At 43.9% G+C, this 20164-nt stretch overlaps 1 protein-coding gene and 1 long non-coding RNA gene across 2 annotated transcripts in view; both read right to left on the bottom strand.

Moving 5' to 3' along the window:
* Positions 1–2007: 2007 nt before the first annotated feature.
* Positions 2008–20164, bottom strand: part of LOC144805497 (uncharacterized) — a 134279-nt gene continuing 116122 nt past the window's right edge. Inside the window, exon 6 of the mRNA XM_078672042.1 lies at positions 2008–5058. Within this exon, the coding sequence (XP_078528168.1) occupies positions 3744–5058 (1315 nt within the window). The 3' untranslated portion in view covers positions 2008–3743. The remainder of the gene's footprint in view (positions 5059–20164) is intronic.
* On the bottom strand, positions 5855–10778 carry LOC144805510 (uncharacterized). The gene is made up of 3 exons (XR_013605528.1): positions 10725–10778; positions 9840–9898; positions 5855–6498 (listed from the first exon to the last, which is right to left on the bottom strand). It is a non-coding gene; the product is annotated as an uncharacterized LOC144805510 (long non-coding RNA).

Below are 20164 nucleotides of genomic sequence, written 5' to 3'. Positions count from 1 at the left end.
CAGGACAGAATTCCCCGCAGTGGCTTTACGGAAAAGTCTGGTCTTCAAATTATCATTTTCTACATAAAGGTTAAGATCTAGATAGTTTACTGACTTCTCCAGAAAATTCAAGATTAACCATATTGGTATTCAGAATCTTGATATATTCTTTAGCCATCTCTAGTGGTCTGTCCCATACGATGAATAAATCATCGATGAAGCGGTACCATCTTACGATGTGTTTGGTCCATATATATGCAAAAACAAGTCCCCAAGTACAAGGAGCCTCGACCCTGCAGGGCGGCCTCTAAAACAACAAGCATGGGGCAGCCTGTCCATCGTCACCGCCGACAGAAAACACACAGATGCCCTTTCTGGAAGCAGAGCTTTAATCACAGCGGTTTTGAGCAGCTCACTGATTTCATTCCTTACGCATTTCGGCAACAGCCTTGGTCACAGTAGGAAAACAGTCTAAAAAGCAAAGTGCATTGTGTCCGCTCTTTTGTACTAAGAGTCACATGATGATATATAATGGCGAAATATTACATTAGCTATATATATATTTTACTACAAGCTTGTTTGAGGGAATCGATTTGATATAGCTTCATTCTTATATATATATATATATATATATGAGAATGAAGCTATATAAAGAGAATGAAGCTATATCAAATCAATACCTTTAAACAAGCTAGTAGTAAAATACATATTTAGTTAAAAACAGTTCAATGTGAAGCATAAACTGAAACTCTGGAATACAAAACAAAGAGTTCCAAGATGTTCGGAATTACAGTGGTAGGATCAATAATGACCAACAAAAAGTTATCAGTGTCTCATTTAATTACCCCACATATTATAACTTAATTTACATAAGATTTATGGATGAAACAAAGCAAGAATTCAGCACCTAGTATGGATGCAGGAGGGGCAAATACACAACACAACTTAGTTCCTCTTGCTATAACAGTTGGGAAAACTGTGTCAAAGTGAAATAAATTGCTTTAAATAAAAATGTATAATTAACATTTATAAATGATGAAAATGAACCAGCCTAGACTTATACATTACAAATGGGTCTAGTGCAGCTTTTCTCAAACTGTGGCTCGGGACCCACTGGTGAGTCTGAGCCGATAATTGGTAAGTCGCGAAAGTTCTGATCTATATGTAAGTCATATTTAAAATGATTAGCCCAGGTTGTGCACTAGTGCAAAAGTGCTGAACAATACACCTAAGATAAGTTTTAAAACAAACATTTACAAGTATTCGCAAGAAAAATTCTAGGTACACCTTCCAGTATTAGTTGCTGCAGGTATTTTACTTCACAAAGCCATTTCAAAACAGACTGTGATCACTATACATGATAGACAACCATTCGACATGTGTATGACTTTGTCATAAATTGAGAAATATATATGTGACCAAACTACTAGAGCTGCCAATTTTGGTTCTGGGGAACCTGGTTTGTGTCCTGGTGTCGACTCAAGGTCCTTTAATTCTGGGCAAATTACTTAATCTTCCGTGTTTATGATAAAACTAATCTGACCTTCTGTAGTGTAATCTGGTGCTCATGTCAAGTGCTCCAATGCACTTGGGCCGTGTTCACACCAGACAAAACTATAAAATATACACATATATATGGAGTCTAACTGCATCACAAAGCCTCATTTTAACACAAAACTAGCTATTAGGTCTTACCCCATACTCTGCCGCCAAAGGGGTTTCTCAAATTTCCTAAAATCATTGGTATCAACCCCAACATTTTCAGAAGCCTTACAATTTTAGTGTATGGATGCCACAGGCCAGCACCCCACTTGGAATAGTGTTCCAGCTTCAGACTCCAGTGCAGTTCACCGTCTATGGGAAGATCATTATCTTGGCCACAGTCCGATATTGAAGGGCTAGGTCAAGGTCATGTCATTTAGAAACAATCCATTAAAGCTAGGTGGGTCGCCAAAGTTTGTGGTATAAAAACGGTTGGGAAGCAGTGGTGTTACTGGATGATAATCTGGTCTCCAAATATAGAATTGATCATAAGAAAAACTGGCTCAGATCACTTTTAAAAGTGTATGGGTCCAATGCACTAAGAGACAGGTCACAAACAGTGGTTTCAAATTACAAACCAATATTTTGCAATTTGTTTATGATTTAATATCTTATGATAAGATTTCTGAGTGGAAATACAATGGGGCCCAAGGGGACAACTTTTCAAATCTGTTACCACTTCCCCTGAGGTCTGGGCAACTGATCAATGGCTTGCGACTAAAATGGCAGTCATAAACTATTGATACATATCATTTTGATTCAGAATGGATCGCAAAACCAATTTTGAGAATCAGAAAACAATTCCAACTTGTAAAATGGGTTTAATATATTGCACAAGTGGTGTGACTTTGTGATTAACGGATTTACACATGTTTGGAAAGCTGGGCCCCTATTTGCGAACATTTTTGTCAGTATTGCTTAATAAAACAAAAAGGGCTGAAATGAATTGCATGTTTATGGTCTTAATCCTGTTTAGCTAGGACAATAATTGGTGCGTCAACAAAAGAACCCAAATAGTATCAATCTATTACTGAACAAACAATTGTCACAAACATTCAACAGTGTGTGAAGAAAAACTTTATCAAACTCAATTGGAATACCGTCAGGCCCACGAGTTGGCCACTAGTCAGGAACACAGAGATTAAACTGTCTGTTGCCAGCATGCTAGTACTTGGAGAAGTTTTGTTTTTTTAACGTAATTTATTTTTCCTGATTTACAAGTTTTTTCTGTGCGCACAGTAACCATTTTATGTTCACGCCACTATTGTGAACAACCATTATTGGTCTCTCTTCTCCAACCAAGATGTAACAGCTCAATGCATAGCCGCTCAGTCATCTGCTACTTGTCAGCATGGGATTGATTTCTTCAAATGATCCTGCTCTCTGAATGTTTAGTATGGAAATGCATTGTTTTTTTTCTCAATTAACTTACTGAGCTCCAATAAATCCCTTGTGTCCGGACGATGAGGCTTTAAGACGGAAAATAATTGGGCAGACTTTATTACTCTGAGCTATGACTTTCACTTTCACTCGGAGTAGCTACTAAATTGCTTTAAGAGTTTAATGTACCTTGTACTATATTCTTGTGCTCTCTTACAGGCATTTGTATTCTGGTCCAGTTTTCTTGCACGTTGCTTTTAATGTGTTGTTTCTTCTTTTTCTCCTTGGACTGAAAAGTAGTTGTTCATCCTTTGCATTTTGTGACATGCCTCTGCAAGCGTAGAGCTACAGTTTGGTCTTGGTTATTGTTTTTTCTTCAGTGTAGGCTCTTTCGCAGTATAAAACAGTAGTTTTTTCACAGACGTATTTCCAGTTTTCAGGGCACTGATAAGGTACTTCGCTCGCATGGGCTCTTTCATGTAGTCAGACTGAAACTTTTGTGGCACTCAGAAAAGAGGCACAATTTAAGCCCAGTATGGCTTCTCTCATGCACAGAGAGAATGGATTGACAACAGAAGCTTTTCTGACTATCAGGGCTCTGATAGCATTTCTGTCCAGTGTGTTTTCCCTCATGCAGAGTGAGGTTGCCTTTCTGACTGAAGCTTTTCTGGCATTCAGAGCACTTATAAGCTTTTTCCCCAGAGTGTTTCCTTTTATGGCAAATGAGATTCACTCTCTGAATGAAGCTGTTCCAACAATCACAACACTTTTAAGGTTTTTCCCCGGTGTGAGTTCTCTCATGTCAAGCAAGCCAACCTTTAACACTAAAGCACATCTGGCATTCAGAGCAGTGGTATGGTTTCTTCCACAGCGTGGGTTCTCTCATGTTCAGTTAGACTGACTTTAAACCTGAAATGTTTTTGACATTCAGAGCACTGATAAGGTTTCTGTCCATTGTGTTGTCTCTCATGTAGAATGAGACTGCCTTTCTGAAGGAAGCTTTTCTGGCATTCAGAGCACTTATAAGGTTTTTCCCCAGTGTGTTTTCTTTCATGGTAAGTGAGACTGACTCTATGACTGAAGCTTTTCTGGCATTCACAACACTTATAAGGTTTTTCCCCAGTGTGAGTTCTCTCATGTTCAGTAAGGCTACCTTTAATGCTGAAGCTTCTCTGGCATTCAGAGCATTGGTATGGTTTTTCCCCAGTGTGAGTTCTTTCATGTTGAGCAAGGCAAACTTTAAGCCTGAAGCTTTTCTGGCACTCAGAGCACTGATAAGGTTTCTGTCCAGTGTGTTTTGTCTCATGTTGAGTTAGACTGCCTTTCTGACGGAAGGTTTTCTGGCATTCAGAGCACTTATAAGGTTTTTCCCCAGTGTGAGTTCTCTCATGTCGAGTGAGAGTGTCTTTAAGTTTGAAGCTTTTCTGGCATTCAGGGCACTGATAAGGTTTCTGCATACTGTGTTGTCTCTCATGTCGAGTGAGACTGATTATCTGACTGAAGCTTTTCTGGCATTCAGAACACTTATAAGGTTTTTCATCAGTGTGAGTTCTATCATGTTGAGTAAGGTGCGCTTTAACACTGAAGCTTCTCTGGCATTCAGAGCACTGGTAAGGTTTTTCCCCAGTGTGAGTTCTCTCATGTCGAGTGAGAGTGTCTTTAAGTTTGAAGCTTTTCTGGCATTCAGGGCACTGATAAGGTTTCTGCATACTGTGTTGTCTCTCATGTCGAGTGAGACTGAATATCTGACTGAAGCTTTTCTGGCATTCAGAACACTTATAAGGTTTTTCATCAGTGTGAGTTCTCTCATGTTGAGTAAGGTGCGCTTTAACACTGAAGCTTCTCTGGCAGTCAGAGCACTGGTATGGTTTTTCCCCAGTGTGAGTTCTCTCATGTCGAGTGAGACTGCATCTCTGACTGAAGCTTTTCTGGCATTCAGAGCACTGATAAGGTTTTTCCCCAGTGTGTATTCTCTCATGTTTAATGAGACTGCCTTTCTTACTGAAGCTTTTGTGGCATTCAGAGCACTGATAAGGTTTTTCCCCAGTGTGTATTCTCTCATGGTTAATGAGACTGCCTTTCCTATTGAAGCTTTTGTGGCATTCAGAGCACCCATAGGGTTTCGCCCCAGTGTGAGTTCTCTTGTGTTCAGTGAGACTGCGTTTGTGCCTGAAAGTTCTCTTGCATTCAGAGCACTGGTATGGTTTTTGCCCCTCATGTGTTCTCTCATGCTGAGTGAGAGAATTCATAACAAACACGGTTCTGGTAATCTGAGAACTGTAAAGGTTTCCCCCTATTTGTGCTCTTGCATGTTAAGAAAGGTTTTTTACAAATAAAGCTTTTTTGACATTCAGATTAGTTAAAGGATTTATCCAGTATTAATTCTCTTTAGTGAATCAGATTTCTGCCAAAAGAGTTTCTGACATTTAGAGTAATTGTAAGGTTTTTCCTTAGTGTATACTATCTTGGCGAGAAAATGTCATCCTCACATTTTGAGCACTTAAAAGATTTCTTTCTTGGGTTATTGTCTCCAGGTTAGTTTTTTCTTGAGTACACAGCAGATTAAGTCTTTACCCGATTTCAAAATCCGGACGTTTAAATAATTGTTAGCCGAAACCTCTCAATGTGCTTCACGTGTTATTCTTAACACTTGTATTGAGCCTACTAGAAAATCTATCTAGACTTGTAGTGTTGTGACCTCTTTAAGCAAATTAGGCTAATCTATTGAACCTTTCAAAATTTCTCTCATGGAGATATGGTCTCCATGTTATGTCTATTTGAAGCCTGTCCGGCAGAGTTAGGTTCACTTTTTGACTGGAGCTTTACTAACATTTATTTGGCAGGTTATAAAACACTGACAAAGTTATTATCTTGATTTAGTGTAGGCTATTCATGTGCAAAGGAAGGAAGATTACATTACACATTTCTCGGTAACAGAATATTGTATCTCTTCAATGCCCAGTGTGTGGTCTCCAGAGCAGTGGCTAGCACCTGAGCACTGGTGGTGTCACATTTCAATGTTTAGCATGGCTGAAACAAACTTTGGCAAACTTCATTGCTTTTGCTAGAAACTGGAAAGGACCTTTTACAATGACTTTCTTTGTACTTTCTTTTCCACCAGGTGTGTTTCTTTTGTACCAGGGATTTCTTTACTTCTTCCGACTAAAGAGTGTTCACTACCGTTGAGGTGATTGGTCTTTCTGACAAGAATTCTCAAGTTCTATGCACGGATATGGCTTGGTTTTTCTCCAGGGCTTTCCTTATGTAGACTGAGTTTACAAAAGAGGTTATTTTCAGTCGACCTGTCTGGACATTAATTTACTCATTTTCATTTCTGGAGCTGTATAACCCTAATAACCCACGTTTGCGATAAAAGAAATTGTTGTTCAGCAATGTATAATGAATGCTTAGAATTAGTGATATCAATTTCACTTTCAGTAGGGTTCTCTACTTCTGTTTCCTCCTCGGCTTCTTGGTACTGTTTAGTTATTGGGGCTCTGAGACATTTTCACCTCTTCAACATAAACCTCTTCAGTGTGGTGATTTTCGCTTCATGTTATTAAATTACGCTTCCCTTTTTAATCATACTTCAGTGACCTGCAAAATAAAAATGGGAGTTTGTTACTGCATGTAAATGAGCAGAAATATACAATATCTATGAGCATATTCAATGCAGAGCGGTAGCCTTTTGAGATGTGAGAAGGGAAGTCAGACTCGAAGTTGAATTTCAGGTTTGGCTGTAAGTACTGTGCATCAAAGTGAAAAAAGGAGCTGAAGGACGCTCAAACACAAGTTTTACAAGAGATTACTTCTAAAGTTGTGGGGTTTGTATGTGGAAACTAAATGTACATATATGTTGTAAATAAATAAAACAAGCATCCAGAGGCAGTCAGTATTCCCAAGATATCATACATACTGTTGGGTCTTTAATCATATGACTTGCATAGTGATGTAGGCGGCTTCTAATTCATGGAATCTGTATGTCTGAATTGACTAGGCAGCTGCTGATTCACTCGAGCAATGCTGATCGCATACATGAATGCTCACAAAATAATTCAAGTTTACCTCATGTGGACAGCATTCTTTCATATACCACCAAGCACATATGGAAAATCTCAAATGGCTAATTTCTTAGCCAACTGATCTGAAATGTCCTTGTAGTAAACACATCACCATCAAACCAATAAACTGGGATCCACCCTTGGGTAGACATTGAATCTGCTCTGATCTCCAACGTGGCCGACCGCACAACCACAGTTTGGAAGAATGATACTCCTATACTTTTTCTACTGGGCTTATTTGCCATGTTAAGCACATTTTATCACAATGTCTTACCTCACTGACAACATGAGCATTACCTGGCTTTCTTTATTCATGTCAACATCATATCAACATCAAAGCAGGAGGTATACCTCCAAAGAGCAATCATTGCTCTACTTTTCTCAAGGCCTACCTCAAACATTGCAACCGGGCGTGCTGCAGCCAAGCAGATGACACACCAATCCCTCTGAAACTGGGGAGTCTGAGCGGTCTGAATAGCTCAAGTCTAGATGAAAATGTTCAATGTATCGACCAATGGATGTGACTAGTGAAGTTAAACTCAACTCATCCACAACAGAGATCCTCACATGCAGACACTGGGAGAACTACCATCCTCTAGGTTGCTCAGACCTCAGGAAGTTAGAGTAACTCCTAAAAGATCGTGGATTTCCCAGGCTCTGCGAGTACACCAAATGATGAGAAACACTTTTGATCCTATGTGAACCATAAGACTAATCTAACCTGAGCTAGGGTTCCCACAGAAGGTCCAGGTGACCACCTATCATCCTTTCACGTCCTGATTTTCTGAACTGACTCTACTATGGAGCTTCACTCTCCCTATCAATAATGTTACAAAGTACTAAAAACACAGTGGTTATACAACTACTACCAGATCATCTATGGAAAGAAAATCTCTTCATTGCCTTCACATCCTTAGATGTTCATCTTTGCTGAGTCTCTGTTTAAAGCATAGAGGCACCTGTGACAAAGAATCATCCACCTTACAGGCTTAAAAGTTGTGTACAGAACACAACACTCCGGTCTACACTGGCGCCACAACTGATCGTCATTTACAAGAAGAATGCATGGGGTGAACCTCCGCTTCCCTACAGGCAGCTGAGCTCCGGATCTCATGTCCAAGAACCATCAACAACCACCTGTAATCCAGAAAGACAGTGAAAACTGCCACTTCGCAAAGTAAAACCATAAGGCTCGGCCTAATCAAATCTCAGGAAAAGGATGGAGAATGACAGCGCCTATGCTGCACACGCTAGATCCTGCAGGGCACGTGCCAGGGCTGTACTTTACCCATGAAGCTCACACGAAGCTGGGGTGCAGTCCATATACCTGCTCTGGAGCAAGCAGCTGGCAAGACCCAGGCCATCAACTGTGCTGATTTCTTTGAATGTTATGCTAAACAGTTTGTAACTAGATTAACCTCTTCTAGGGGAAAAGTAGAACTGCTGGGGTCTCCATGAACTTGACCACAGGGAAAATTTGTAATTACAGTTGTAATTACTGTACTTCTTTAGAGCTCAGTTGAAATGTAATTAAACTGCTTCCAAGAATGTGACCACTCAAAACTGATAAAAAATATGTGGTACAGTTAATCAAAATAATCATTTGAGAACAAAGTTAGGCTCAGCATCAAAAGGAACTTTTACGGAACGATTACAAATTTAATGGGTGGCAATGAACCCGGGGTTTATTCAACAGCGCAGTCTTAATGTCACAAAACGTGGTGACTTTTGCTACTACTCTGCAATTGATACCTGTAAATTACAAATTGTGTCTTCCATGGATCCAATATTTATCAATATTAAAATTGGCCTTATGAAGCATATTTGTAGTACATGCATTCAAGTGAAAATACAAATATTTATAGTGGTCATACAGACATTTTGCCGTAAGGACAAGTCTCATGTGTTACACTAACATTTTTCGATTAATTCTCGCTTTATTGCAAGGTTGGATTGAGCCGAGTGAAAAAGTTCTGCTGTCTCAGTGCTGGCACTACACTCTCAGCCAATGTGAAGAGAGATTACTGTCAGTGGCTTATTCACCAGAGAGTGCCTGGTTCCAACTGGTACTGTCAGATCATTTGGCCGCTTCCTGCCTGTTATGAATTGGTCAGCATGGCAACGATCTGCTTCATGGAAGATCATTGCATGGTCCACCCGCCTGGACCTTGTTCTGCTTGTGGCTTTTTAGAAGAGGATATACTGATTCTAATAAATGTCATGTGGCAGTGGGTTCCTCTAAATCTGCTCTGTTCTAGCGAGAACTATCAATCCCATAGGAGGAAACAGAACCAGTGAGACAGGTGGCAAATTTGAACATGGTTTAGTATTCAAGACACAGCGATAGTGACATCTGTGTCAACCCTTGCAGATGTTCACGGAGAAGACACATCTTTGGTGACACTCGCAATTCTAACTGACGGACCTGGCCTTCTGGTAACCAGTCAGTAACCTTTAGCTCCTGAAAACAATCCTCAGCACTAGGAACCTGTGAATCAGCAACTGAGAACTTGTGAGTCATTAATTCTTAGCATCTGAAGTTTTGTGAGTCAGCAATCCTTAGCATCTGATGGTCTGTGAGTCAGCAATCCTTAGCATCTGAAGGCTTGTGAGTCAGCAATCCTTAGCATCTGAAGGTTTGTGAGTCAGCAATCCTTAGCATCTGAAGGTTTGTGAGTCAGCAATCCTTAGCATTTGAAGGCTTGTGAGTCAGCAATCCTTAGCATCTGAAGGGTTGTAAGTCAGCAATCCTTAGCATCTGAAGGTTTGTGAGTCAGCCACCCTTCAGACAGTAGATCATATCTGAACAAGAAAAACATAAATAATGTCAGTGATTCTTTTTTTGCCATTTCCACTTCCCCATTAGATGCTACGTACCTTGCTTGTTATCCTGAAAGTATACCTCAGCTGACACTCCTAAAATCAGGCGTACCAATCTGCAGGAGAACAGATACTTTAGCCACACTCACACATGGATGATATTGAATTAACTGATAAACCTAAAAACAGCAAGAGGTAATCAATATAGTTTTGTGAAATTAGCAGAACTAAGAAACAACGAATGAAAGTTACAGCATACAACTTAAGATAGACAAGTGGCAAGGTCATAAGATTGCGCAAACATGTGTGTACCCAATTTATCTGAAACAGCTAATTCATAGAGGTGCTCCAAGGAGAAGATGTGGCCACCAAACACTCCAATAGGGAGCCAGGACTTCCGACACTAAATTATAAGATCCCCTGAACACCAAAATTAAGAGTTATTCAATGTCCTACAGTCCAATGTCCAGTGTAATCAGTAGTGCTTTATTTCATATTTCCACATGCATCCAGCAGTCTTGATAACCTTTGTAGCCAACTCGTGTTTCTTCAATATGGTATATCTACCATCAACTTCAGCAGGGCCTCTAGTAAACAGAGTAAAAACATACTTGAGCACATAATCTCATTCTCATGTAGTAATCAACCACTGTATCCCTGGTGCACAAAAGTGTGTGTTATTTCTTGAGATTAAAATTATAGTTAAGAACCGTGCAACCACAAACACGAGAAACCATCAAAAGGAAAGAGTTTGAGTAGTGCGTCATTCAATACCAAAGAGAAGACACCTAGTGACCACTGAAGAGAACACCTGTGTTAGGAGAACAGTTATCCATAAACAGATTGTAAAAAAGTGAATATTTAAATCAAATAGCAAAAGAAAGCCACACAACTACTCCTATTACTCAAAATAGTGACTAATGTTCAATTTATACCTCTTACCTAGGTGGAAGAAATAGCTCATTCCAAGGCAGACATCCTGTGCCTAAAGGTATCACAAGTATTCAGACATACAATATCTGAAATGAAAACCAACATTTTATATCTTATGATGTGTCTAATAAACTCACACTGTGCTCATATCCCAAATTCTCAAAGCTTTCCACATCATGTATGAAATGAAATGAATTTGTACTTGTAAAGCGCACTGATACTCCAACTGGGGTTTCCTGGCGCTGTACACATACCGCTGTGGAACCCTTTTCCCTTTGAAATGTCCACTCCTGGGCACCCCCAAGGTGAAGCCAGGCATCCCAGCGCTGTTGGGGCTGTTGTGGGGATTAAGCCAGCTATTGCCCAGAGTTGCAGAGTGGGACCCATGATTAGAATAGGCACCGAGGCGAGAATTATCAGGTCCGAGGGCATTGAGCCCAAGACCCGCAGAGGCGGGAACTGAACCCTGGTGCTGGACCAGACCTCTGCATCAGGGTCTGACGCTCTAACCATTGAGCCACGCTTCTCCACTATATGTATAGGAGAGTTTCACAAAGAAACAAGATTTCCTGTAAAGAAAAACAAGCATTTGCAATGCATTCGGTCTCGCATTTGTGGAAGTTTGAATTTTTGACGTTGTAAATGATGTCGTTTTTTATTTATGTTTAGTTGTTTGGAGTGGAGTGGATGTATGTAGTTTGAAGTAGAATTATGTGGTTTTAATTGGAATTGTTAGTTGTTGAATTGTGTGAGGTGGAATTCTGTGGTATGTAGTGTTATTTGTGTATTGTCAATATGTGGTAAGGTGAATAGATAGGGCTGAGAGCTGTATAAAATAGATAGAAAGTAAGAATGAGAGGGATAGGTAGTTTGTGTATGAAGGAAAACAATGAAAGGAGACAAAAGAAGGAATCAGTGAACGAGAAAGAGAGGGAGTATGAGGCGAAAAAGAGAGTGGGGTCGAGGTGATGTAAGTAATGAGGAGAAGGGAAGGAGGACAGGAGAAGAGAAAGGAGTGAAGTAAGAGAAGGAGAGAGGAATGAAGTGACTGTAAGCAAGTAATAGCTGATGAAGAGGAAGAACATAAGGCATTAGAGAGTGGATTTAGTGGAGAATAATGAGAGAGAAAAGAAGACTAGAGGATTGTATCATAGAAAGGCAGGAAGGGAGTGAAGGGGAGGCAGAAGGAGGCCAGCAATGCTGTGCGAAGTATGTGCTTCATACTATGATTTTTCTTTGCAGTAAGTAGGCTGACATTATATCGAATCCCCTGTTCTGAATCTTACTTTCACAGAACTTAAGCCTAATTGTAATTTCATGCCATGTCTAAACCTTGTTTGTGAACTTCTTTTTTGAAGATCAGAGCCACAACATATAAACCAGCAGACATAGTGGGACTATAGAAACTGTAGAAGACACAAACAGATAGACAAATAAATATCCATAGAAAGTAGGTTCTCACCCACAAAGCAGGGAATTTAATTAATTTTTGCATTTAATGTATGTCCTACGTTTCCTAAACTTAGAAGTGATAGGTGAATACTTAGGAAGCGAGCAGCAATGCTGTGGCCGGCGTCATGTTAAATTGCAGCGCCTAGAGGAAAATTCCTTTTTTAACTCATTAACGGCTGTGTTGGATTATGGGTATTTTGTGACATTAATTTGGGGTTGTTGTATGCAAGCCGTGCTCACTTCAAGGACACATAGGTGCAGTTCAGGAGTGCACAACAGGTGGTGCAGTGACAGGGCTGCAGCATTTAAAATGGTGGGCGCCCCAGAGTTGGTATTTACATTACGTATGAGTAGGGTCACTGAAAGTATGCGGCAGGGGAGGGCCAAGTTATGCGTTAGGTCTAACTAAATTAGGCACAAAGAAAAGGCAAATTCTGCAGCATAATGCAGCACATTTTGTGTCAGTATTACCTTACAACGTTGGAATTTTAACAGGTTAATATTACCTAATTTGTAACAATTTGACACCCCAAAACAGCGAGTTGAAGCACGCCCCGGGGCACTAACACGCTTTTGAGAGCAGCCGGAACCAGTGACAGCATCTTGACGAGAACGGGGTATTTTTTCGGAACTTTTGGCTGGTCCAGGGGAGAGGGGTGGGCTGCCTGCGATTGTGTTTGGAGAGCATAGCATACTCTGCAGGAAGTGGGTGCCATGGCATATTGTATGGTGCTGAGGTGAGATGGCACAATGGGGCATGGGTAGAGGTGCAGCGGGCATTAGGTGATAGAAGCGAATATTGAGGAGGGAACGCGATGTTGTAGGTGTGTGGCAGATGTAGTGCTTTTATTGTTGAAGCACCAGGCATGGAGCTGCCCCAAAAGAACAGGGTGTGTTTTTGTGGGTTTGGATACAGTTAACCCAAATGTGGTAGCTGCTTATAAGCCTGAGAGCCCAGCAATCTTAGAAGGGGTGGACAGAAATAACAAGCAGCCTTGCTTCACAGGGAGCAGCACAAGCTTTACGAGCAGCCGGGCCCCTCCTAGGGCCAGTTTTTATAAAGCAGGGACAGTGCAAACAGCCTGACTCCCCAAAAGGTGCCAACGCGTAGGCATCATGGGCTCCTATGCCAGTGCTCGCTAGAGCACAGACATTACAAGCAGCTGAGCTGTTTCAAGAGGTCAGCCTCTGCCACTTGTGAGAGGCTGGCACTGCACCTTCCAGCAGTGCCACTTCTGAGAGGCTGGCACTGCACCTTTCAGCAGTGCCACTTCTGAGAGGCTGGCACTGCACCTTTCAGCAGTTCCACTTCTGAGAGGCTGGCACTGCACCTTTCAGCAGTGCCACTTCTGAGAGGCTGGCACTGCACCTTTCAGCAGTGCCGCTTCTGAGAGGCTGGCACTGCACCTTCCAGCAGTGCCGCTTCTGAGAGGCTGGCACTGCACCTTTCAGCAGTGCCGCTTCTGAGAGGCTGGCACTGCACCTTTCAGCAGTGCCACTTCTGAGAGGCTGGCACTGCACCTTTCAGCAGTGCCACTTCTGAGAGGCTGGCACTGCACCTTTCAGCAGTTCCACTTCTGAGAGGCTGGCACTGCACCTTTCAGCAGTTCCACTTCTGAGAGGCTGGCACTGCACCTTTCAGCAGTGCCGCTTCTGAGAGGCTGGCACTGCACCTTTCAGCAGTGCCGCTTCTGAGAGGCTGGCACTGCACCTTCCAGCAGTGCCGCTTCTGAGAGGCTGGCACTGCACCTTTCAGCAGTGCCGCTTCTGAGAGGCTGGCACTGCACCTTTCAGCAGTGCCACTTCTGAGAGGCTGGCACTGCACCTTTCAGCAGTGCCACTTCTGAGAGGCTGGCACTGCACCTTTCAGCAGTGCCGCTTCTGAGAGGCTGGCACTGCACCTTTCAGCAGTGCCGCTTCTGAGAGGCTGGCACTGCACCTTTCAGCAGTGCCACTTCTGAGAGGCTGGCACTGCACCTTCCAGCAGTGCCGCTTCTGAGAGGCTGGCACTGCACCTTTCAGCAGTGCCGCTTCTGAGAGGCTGGCACTGCACCTTTCAGCAGTGCCGCTTCTGAGAGGCTGGCACTGCACCTTTCAGCAGTGCCTGAACCCCTATGAACAGCATCTGCACCCCCCTCCTCTCCAATGAGCCGAGGCACAGGGGTGCGAGGGGAGCACAAGAACGCAGACCTCACACCTGAGCGAGACCTCCACTTTACAACTCTGCCCTCGGGCTTTCGACTCACTGAGCCATCTTGCCAGCTGGCAGGTTTGTTCTTATGCATCTTGTGCTCTGAATTGCATACCATGAAATGTAATGATGCTCAAATGCCTCGACTTTGGCACAATGAGAGCCCGAGTCAGCCTGGTCTTTGTTTTTTCCTTCCACTCCAAGAGGATCCAGCCCAGGGCTCTTCAAGATTTTCAGTAATTAGAGGTAAATATTCTCAATGACCTTCACCCCGAGCTTCAATGGTGGAAATTTGACAGTTTGTATTGCATTGATTTTTAAACGCTTTTTAAATTTACAACATTGGTGTCCGGATTTTTTTCGAGTGGCGGCATTTACTTATTCTCAATGTTGGTACTGTGAAATGCTCAACACATGTTACTAAGTGTGCCTGACTGCTCTGTGACGTACTACCCGGACCAAGCTAAGTGTAAATCTGCGCTCCTCTCCTGTGTATGGTGGTAGTATTGCCCGATAAGGCCTCCCAGCCATATCATACAATACTGCCACCTCACATTGCACCAGCCGCCCCTCCTGCCAGAGCAACCCCAAAGCTCCCCTCCAAAGAACTTCAGCGCTTGTCCAAAGCCACCAACCCTGAGTGACCAGCACTACACCATCAACACATGGACAAGCCACGCAGCCCACATCCACTCCACCTCCGGTACTAGCACCACAAACACCGTCCCCCATCCACTGAGACGTCATCCCTGGTAAGGAGGCAAAGCCATGTCCTGCGCTGCCATCGCACCTGCAAAGTGCCTAGTGCCTGCGACTAAACCCACTAGTAGGCCACACCAACAATCCAAACGCAGGCTTCCCTGGGCCCACTCATGGGCGCAGCACCACCCCCATGTCTGGCACCGCAAACCCCAACCCAGATGCACCAGAAATGCAGAGGGTGAGGAACCACTGACTCAACTGAACCCCTGTTTCACCGACCACCAAAGCTCTCCAACCCCTTCCGGGCACTGCAACAACCGCGCCACATGCATTCTGCAAAACAGTGAAGCGTAGCTCTAGGGTGCTACTCTGACCATAAAACATAGACCACTGTCGAATCAAAAGTGACGGTGTTTGCAGCCTGACAGCCATAAGCCACAATGCCACTGCGGGCTTCCAAAACCGCCTGTGCACCATCTCCCCCATCGTGACACGGTCTGTCTGAGGGCCCATAACTCCCCCCTTGCACGTGCCCACACTCCTCGTGGCCTCCCTCCAGGCCTACCCCCCCATGGCACATCGAGTTCACAGGAATTCATTATCATTTGTTCACTTTTAATATACACTCAAATTCGCATCATTTTTATTCAACAAGGCATTCAGAGTTGAGAAGAATACCAAACACACCAAGCGGTTCTGAATAGTTACTTAATGGTAATATGCTTCACATCATTGGCCTCTTGTAGCCGCGTAATTTACTCAAATTGGCCACATAGTTTGTTACTTTGGTGCTGTATAACTGTTGTGGAAAGCCACATAAATGTAGTGAATGTGAGTATACTAAATACGAGCGGCCTGAAAAAAATATCAACACTCCATCCTTAACAAGACTACAGTAATCACCATGCTGCCAGTCGCAAGGCCTTTGGAAACAGAAGACACGGTGGAAGACAGACCTATGCTATGGGACAGTATTCCGTTAAAGTTACAGGTGTTGTTTGGAAAATACCCCAGGTGCAAAAACCTTGAGCCAAACACAATCTATTAATGGGTACTGAAGAAATAAATAAGAGTACAGGTTACAGGCCTGGAAGAATGAACAGCATGTCATGGCAGAACCAAACATCACAAGTCTAGCTGAAGCGGATAATACTGTCCAGGTAAGAAGCCTGACAGAAGTAGAGTAAACTCTCCAGGCGGCAGAGCCAACATAAGGTGAAACAACTCTAAGCCATTCAGAGGCGGGCGGCTCAAAGAACAAGAAACACTGCACAGTCCTTTGGACAAGCGGTGTACAAAAGACTCAAGCTGGGAGGCCCCAAAAACATATGACATGAGCAGCCAAATAAATGACAGCTCTTCAGGTGAAAGGCCTTAGGAACAACTGGAAAATGCTTCCTACAAAAGAGGATGCATGACTGGTAGGTAATGTACGGAGTTTGAGTGAAAACCCCGGCAGCGTAGGTCTCTCTGTTGTGTTATCACAAATTGTGCAGCGCCTTCTGCAAGTAGTGTCGACGGCGCTGCTCTGGGACTTACCAAATTCCGATAACAACCCAAACTGATATACCGCTCAGTACACTTTAAGACAAGACAATGGCATGGAGGGGACTTTCCAGACAGTTCTCAAGCCGGAATCAGAAATCAATCAATCGATCAATCCTAGCATTTGTAAAGCGCGGTACTCACCTGCGAGGGTCTCAAGGCGCTGGGGGATGGGCAGACGCTGCTACTGCTCGACGCGCCAGGTCTGGAGTGTCCTCCTGAAGGTCAGCAGGTCTTGGATGTGCCGTAGGTGGATGGGGAGAGTGTTCCATGTCTTGGTGGCCAGGTGGGAGAATGATCTGCCTCAAGGATGTGGTCCGTCGGCATAAACGCCCTGGTTCGAGCCTCGGGTCGCGTCCACATCTTGTGATTCTGGGCAAATCACTTCATCTCCCCGCGCCTGAATGTGTCATGTAAATACGGTGCTCATGTAGAGCGCTACAATATCTGCGGGTCGAGTTCGCGCGATATAAAAACATGCAAAAAAAAAAAAAATAGTTCCACACCAATGGAGGTCAGAATGCCCCTTTTCAGAGCCACAGCCGGCTTATTAACCTCTAGCTTTGTCTATTCTTTCAGTTGCGCTGGAGTTCCCGCTTTTTGGCGTCTCCACAGATATTCTACATTTCGTTGGTGCCTTTTCCTGTCACTCCTGAATGTAAACAAGAGCTGTGCACTATCCATTCACGATTGTATTGTGCATGCGCACAACAGGAACACTACTCACTGATGGCTGTACTGCGCATGTTCACTGCATGGTTTGGGTCCCTCACGGCTGTATTGCGCATGTCTAGCGCAAATATACTAATCATTCATGATTGTAGTGCGCAGCTCCACAATATGGTATTCTATTCTGTCATGATTGTACTGCGCATATGTATAATACGGAATACTAACCATTCGGCGGTTCTACTGCGCATGCCCCTGTCTCGTAGACTTGGGACCGTTGTACTGCGCATGCCCAGATTGTTGTTACGCTCCCTGCTGTTCTACGTGTTCTCGGAGACCCCCTGCTTCCTGTTGTACTGCGCATGTCCATAATACGGCACACTAATCGCTCACGGTTCTGACGCATGCCCAGCTTTCAAAGTGGCCCATTCTTCTGTACTGCGCATGCCCAGATTCTTGTTACACTCACTGCCGTTCCACCCGTTCTCAATGACCTCATCCTTCCTGTTGTTCTGCGCATGCTCAGATCTTGGAAACACTTGCAGCAGCGGTGCGCATGCGCGGAGCCGGTGACACTATTCTGCACAATGATAGTGTATCTGTCTAAGAGGCGCTGCCAATGCTATCTGTTTATGTATGTATTTATTTTATATTCACACCGCGGACGTCACCCAGCGGTGCTCGAGCGCTTTACAGGAGAGTCTCGTGTCACGTAGAAGTTACAGTTGTGTTGATATGGTCAGCACAGCTGTGGGAATGACCGAGGCTGGAAGTGGGTCCAGATAGATCCGAGTCTGCTCGTCTTTTTTTTCCTCGAGCCTCCAGGCCCAAAATATTGTGAAGTGGCCGCTTGGGACCTCGGGTAATCTGGAGTGTTTGGACTGAGCGCATGGGCAGCCCTGCCAAGGTCACGCATCCGGCGTTAGACACACGCATGTTCACGCTGGTGACTGCCTCACTACACTAACATGCATCAGCCTGCCTGTATAGTGCTCTTGACCCCGGCACGAGGCGCTCTCTATTTGCTCAGCTTCACAGTATTGCCTGCTCATCCTGGCCTGCGCTGTGTCAACAGCCTGCTGCCTCGCGTGGCAGTGACTATTTACACTGCAGGGCCTCATAAAGGCATGTTGGTGCCTGCAGGTGAATCAATGATTCTAGCTGAGCTTGAGGGCATCTGTCACAAACAATTCCAGCTCCTGTAGCCAGCACCCCCTTGGATCACGGAGCCCGTGCCTTCCCTGTTGTTGTTTTACGACAGGGCGTCCACCCAGCTGTTGCCACGCGGGATCAGATTGACCACTAACAGGCGGCAGATTTCTGGTAACTTGCCGTGCTCGCCCCAGTCAGAGTGGTACAGTAAAGTCCATGTGCTGCACTGGTGACCACCAGCATTGAGAAGGTCATGGGTCACGCTGAAGTGTGGCAAGGAGTTTCTGCTTGCAGGCAGAATGGTTTCATGAAAGTAATCCTGCAGCCCCACGGCTGAGCAGCTTCCAGCACTGGCAGACAGACTCCCATGCGCTCTCTAGCGGTGGGAGGCCTTTGGTACCCATGCGCTTTTCACGTGTCCATTCATTCATTCATTCATGCCCGCGAGGGTCCGTCTCAGTGGAATCTGAAATCAAAACAGATTCACCCGCACTTGGCACGTGTGTTCTGAGGACAGGGATCTGTGTCTCACTGCAGGCAGGATATTATTAAATTCTACAGCTAAGAGCCAAAGGGGGCCGCACTCGTTGTTATTCTTGAACTAGACAAGAGCATCATTTTCTGCATCTGCTGAGAGAATCGAACACTTTCGATTTAGATGATAAGCTCCCATTTCGTTCAAGCTAAAATAAGTGCTTTAAATGGGCCGGTACTCACAGTTACTGAGTAGCGGCACTTCTTAGTTTTATCACTCTGAGTACCGGCACTTCTTAGTTTTATCACTCTGAGTACCGGCACTTCTTAGTTTTATCACTCTGAGTACCGGCCCGTCTCTACTGCCGAGGAGAGTACTGGTACTCATGAAACGCTGGTGCTGGCGGCCTCTCTCTGACAGCCAAGGCACTTCTGTAGACCTGAGCCGAGCCCCCGCTGAACGATTCAGCTTGGGCTCATTCGCATACCGTCCGGGTGTTCGCCATCATGCTGTGTTGCAAACACAAATCGAGGCAGACCGGTGACAGTGCTATTAAGAAAGCCATGGGATGTAACGAGGATCAAATGGCTTTAATTCCACCTGACTCTTTTGTGTAAGCGTCTGCTTATGTTTGTCTGCTTGCCTGTGACTGTTTTTGTGTGACAGAAATATGAGAGAAAGGGGGAGCGAAGAGAGACACTCTTGGAAAATATATTAAAGGAACTGTAGGGTATGCTTGTGTGTGCACGTCTGCTAGTTTTTTTCTGTGTCGCTCGAGAATATATAGCATTGTGCCACGCAACAGCAATTAACAGTATTGATGTTGCAAATATTACAAAACAAGAAAATGTTAAAATATCACCTCGTTTGGCTTTAGTTGTGTAATGAGTAAACAAACCTTGTTTGTTTATTGTTAGACATTTCTCATGTGTTTTGGTGGGTGCTGCAAGTAGTATAGAAGTCAGGAAGTATCGGCATGTCTTCACCTAAGCCCCGCCCCCAAGACCCACCCCCTCACCACATTTAAATGAGCACCGGCACTATTTCCCCCCGTTTAAAGCACTGGCTAAAATTAATCTAGCTTTATCTTTCATCAATTCAAATGTAGGCTATATTTAAATTACTAATACGTCCATTTTGCCTTGTTACAGTCTGGCGCATATGGGGACTCGGAGACAGGCATGTTTCTCCTAATTTATTTTTCAGATTGAGATGCAAAAAAAAATCCAGGGTTACTTATTTCACACACAAAATAAACAGTAT

Source organism: Lissotriton helveticus, assembly GCF_964261635.1.
Source record: "Lissotriton helveticus chromosome 1_1 unlocalized genomic scaffold, aLisHel1.1 SUPER_1_unloc_12, whole genome shotgun sequence".
In the NCBI taxonomy this organism is placed as follows: domain Eukaryota; kingdom Metazoa; phylum Chordata; class Amphibia; order Caudata; family Salamandridae; genus Lissotriton; species Lissotriton helveticus.
The sequence above is the reverse complement of the archived record's forward strand: the minus strand, read 5'-3'. Positions and strand labels throughout refer to the sequence as shown.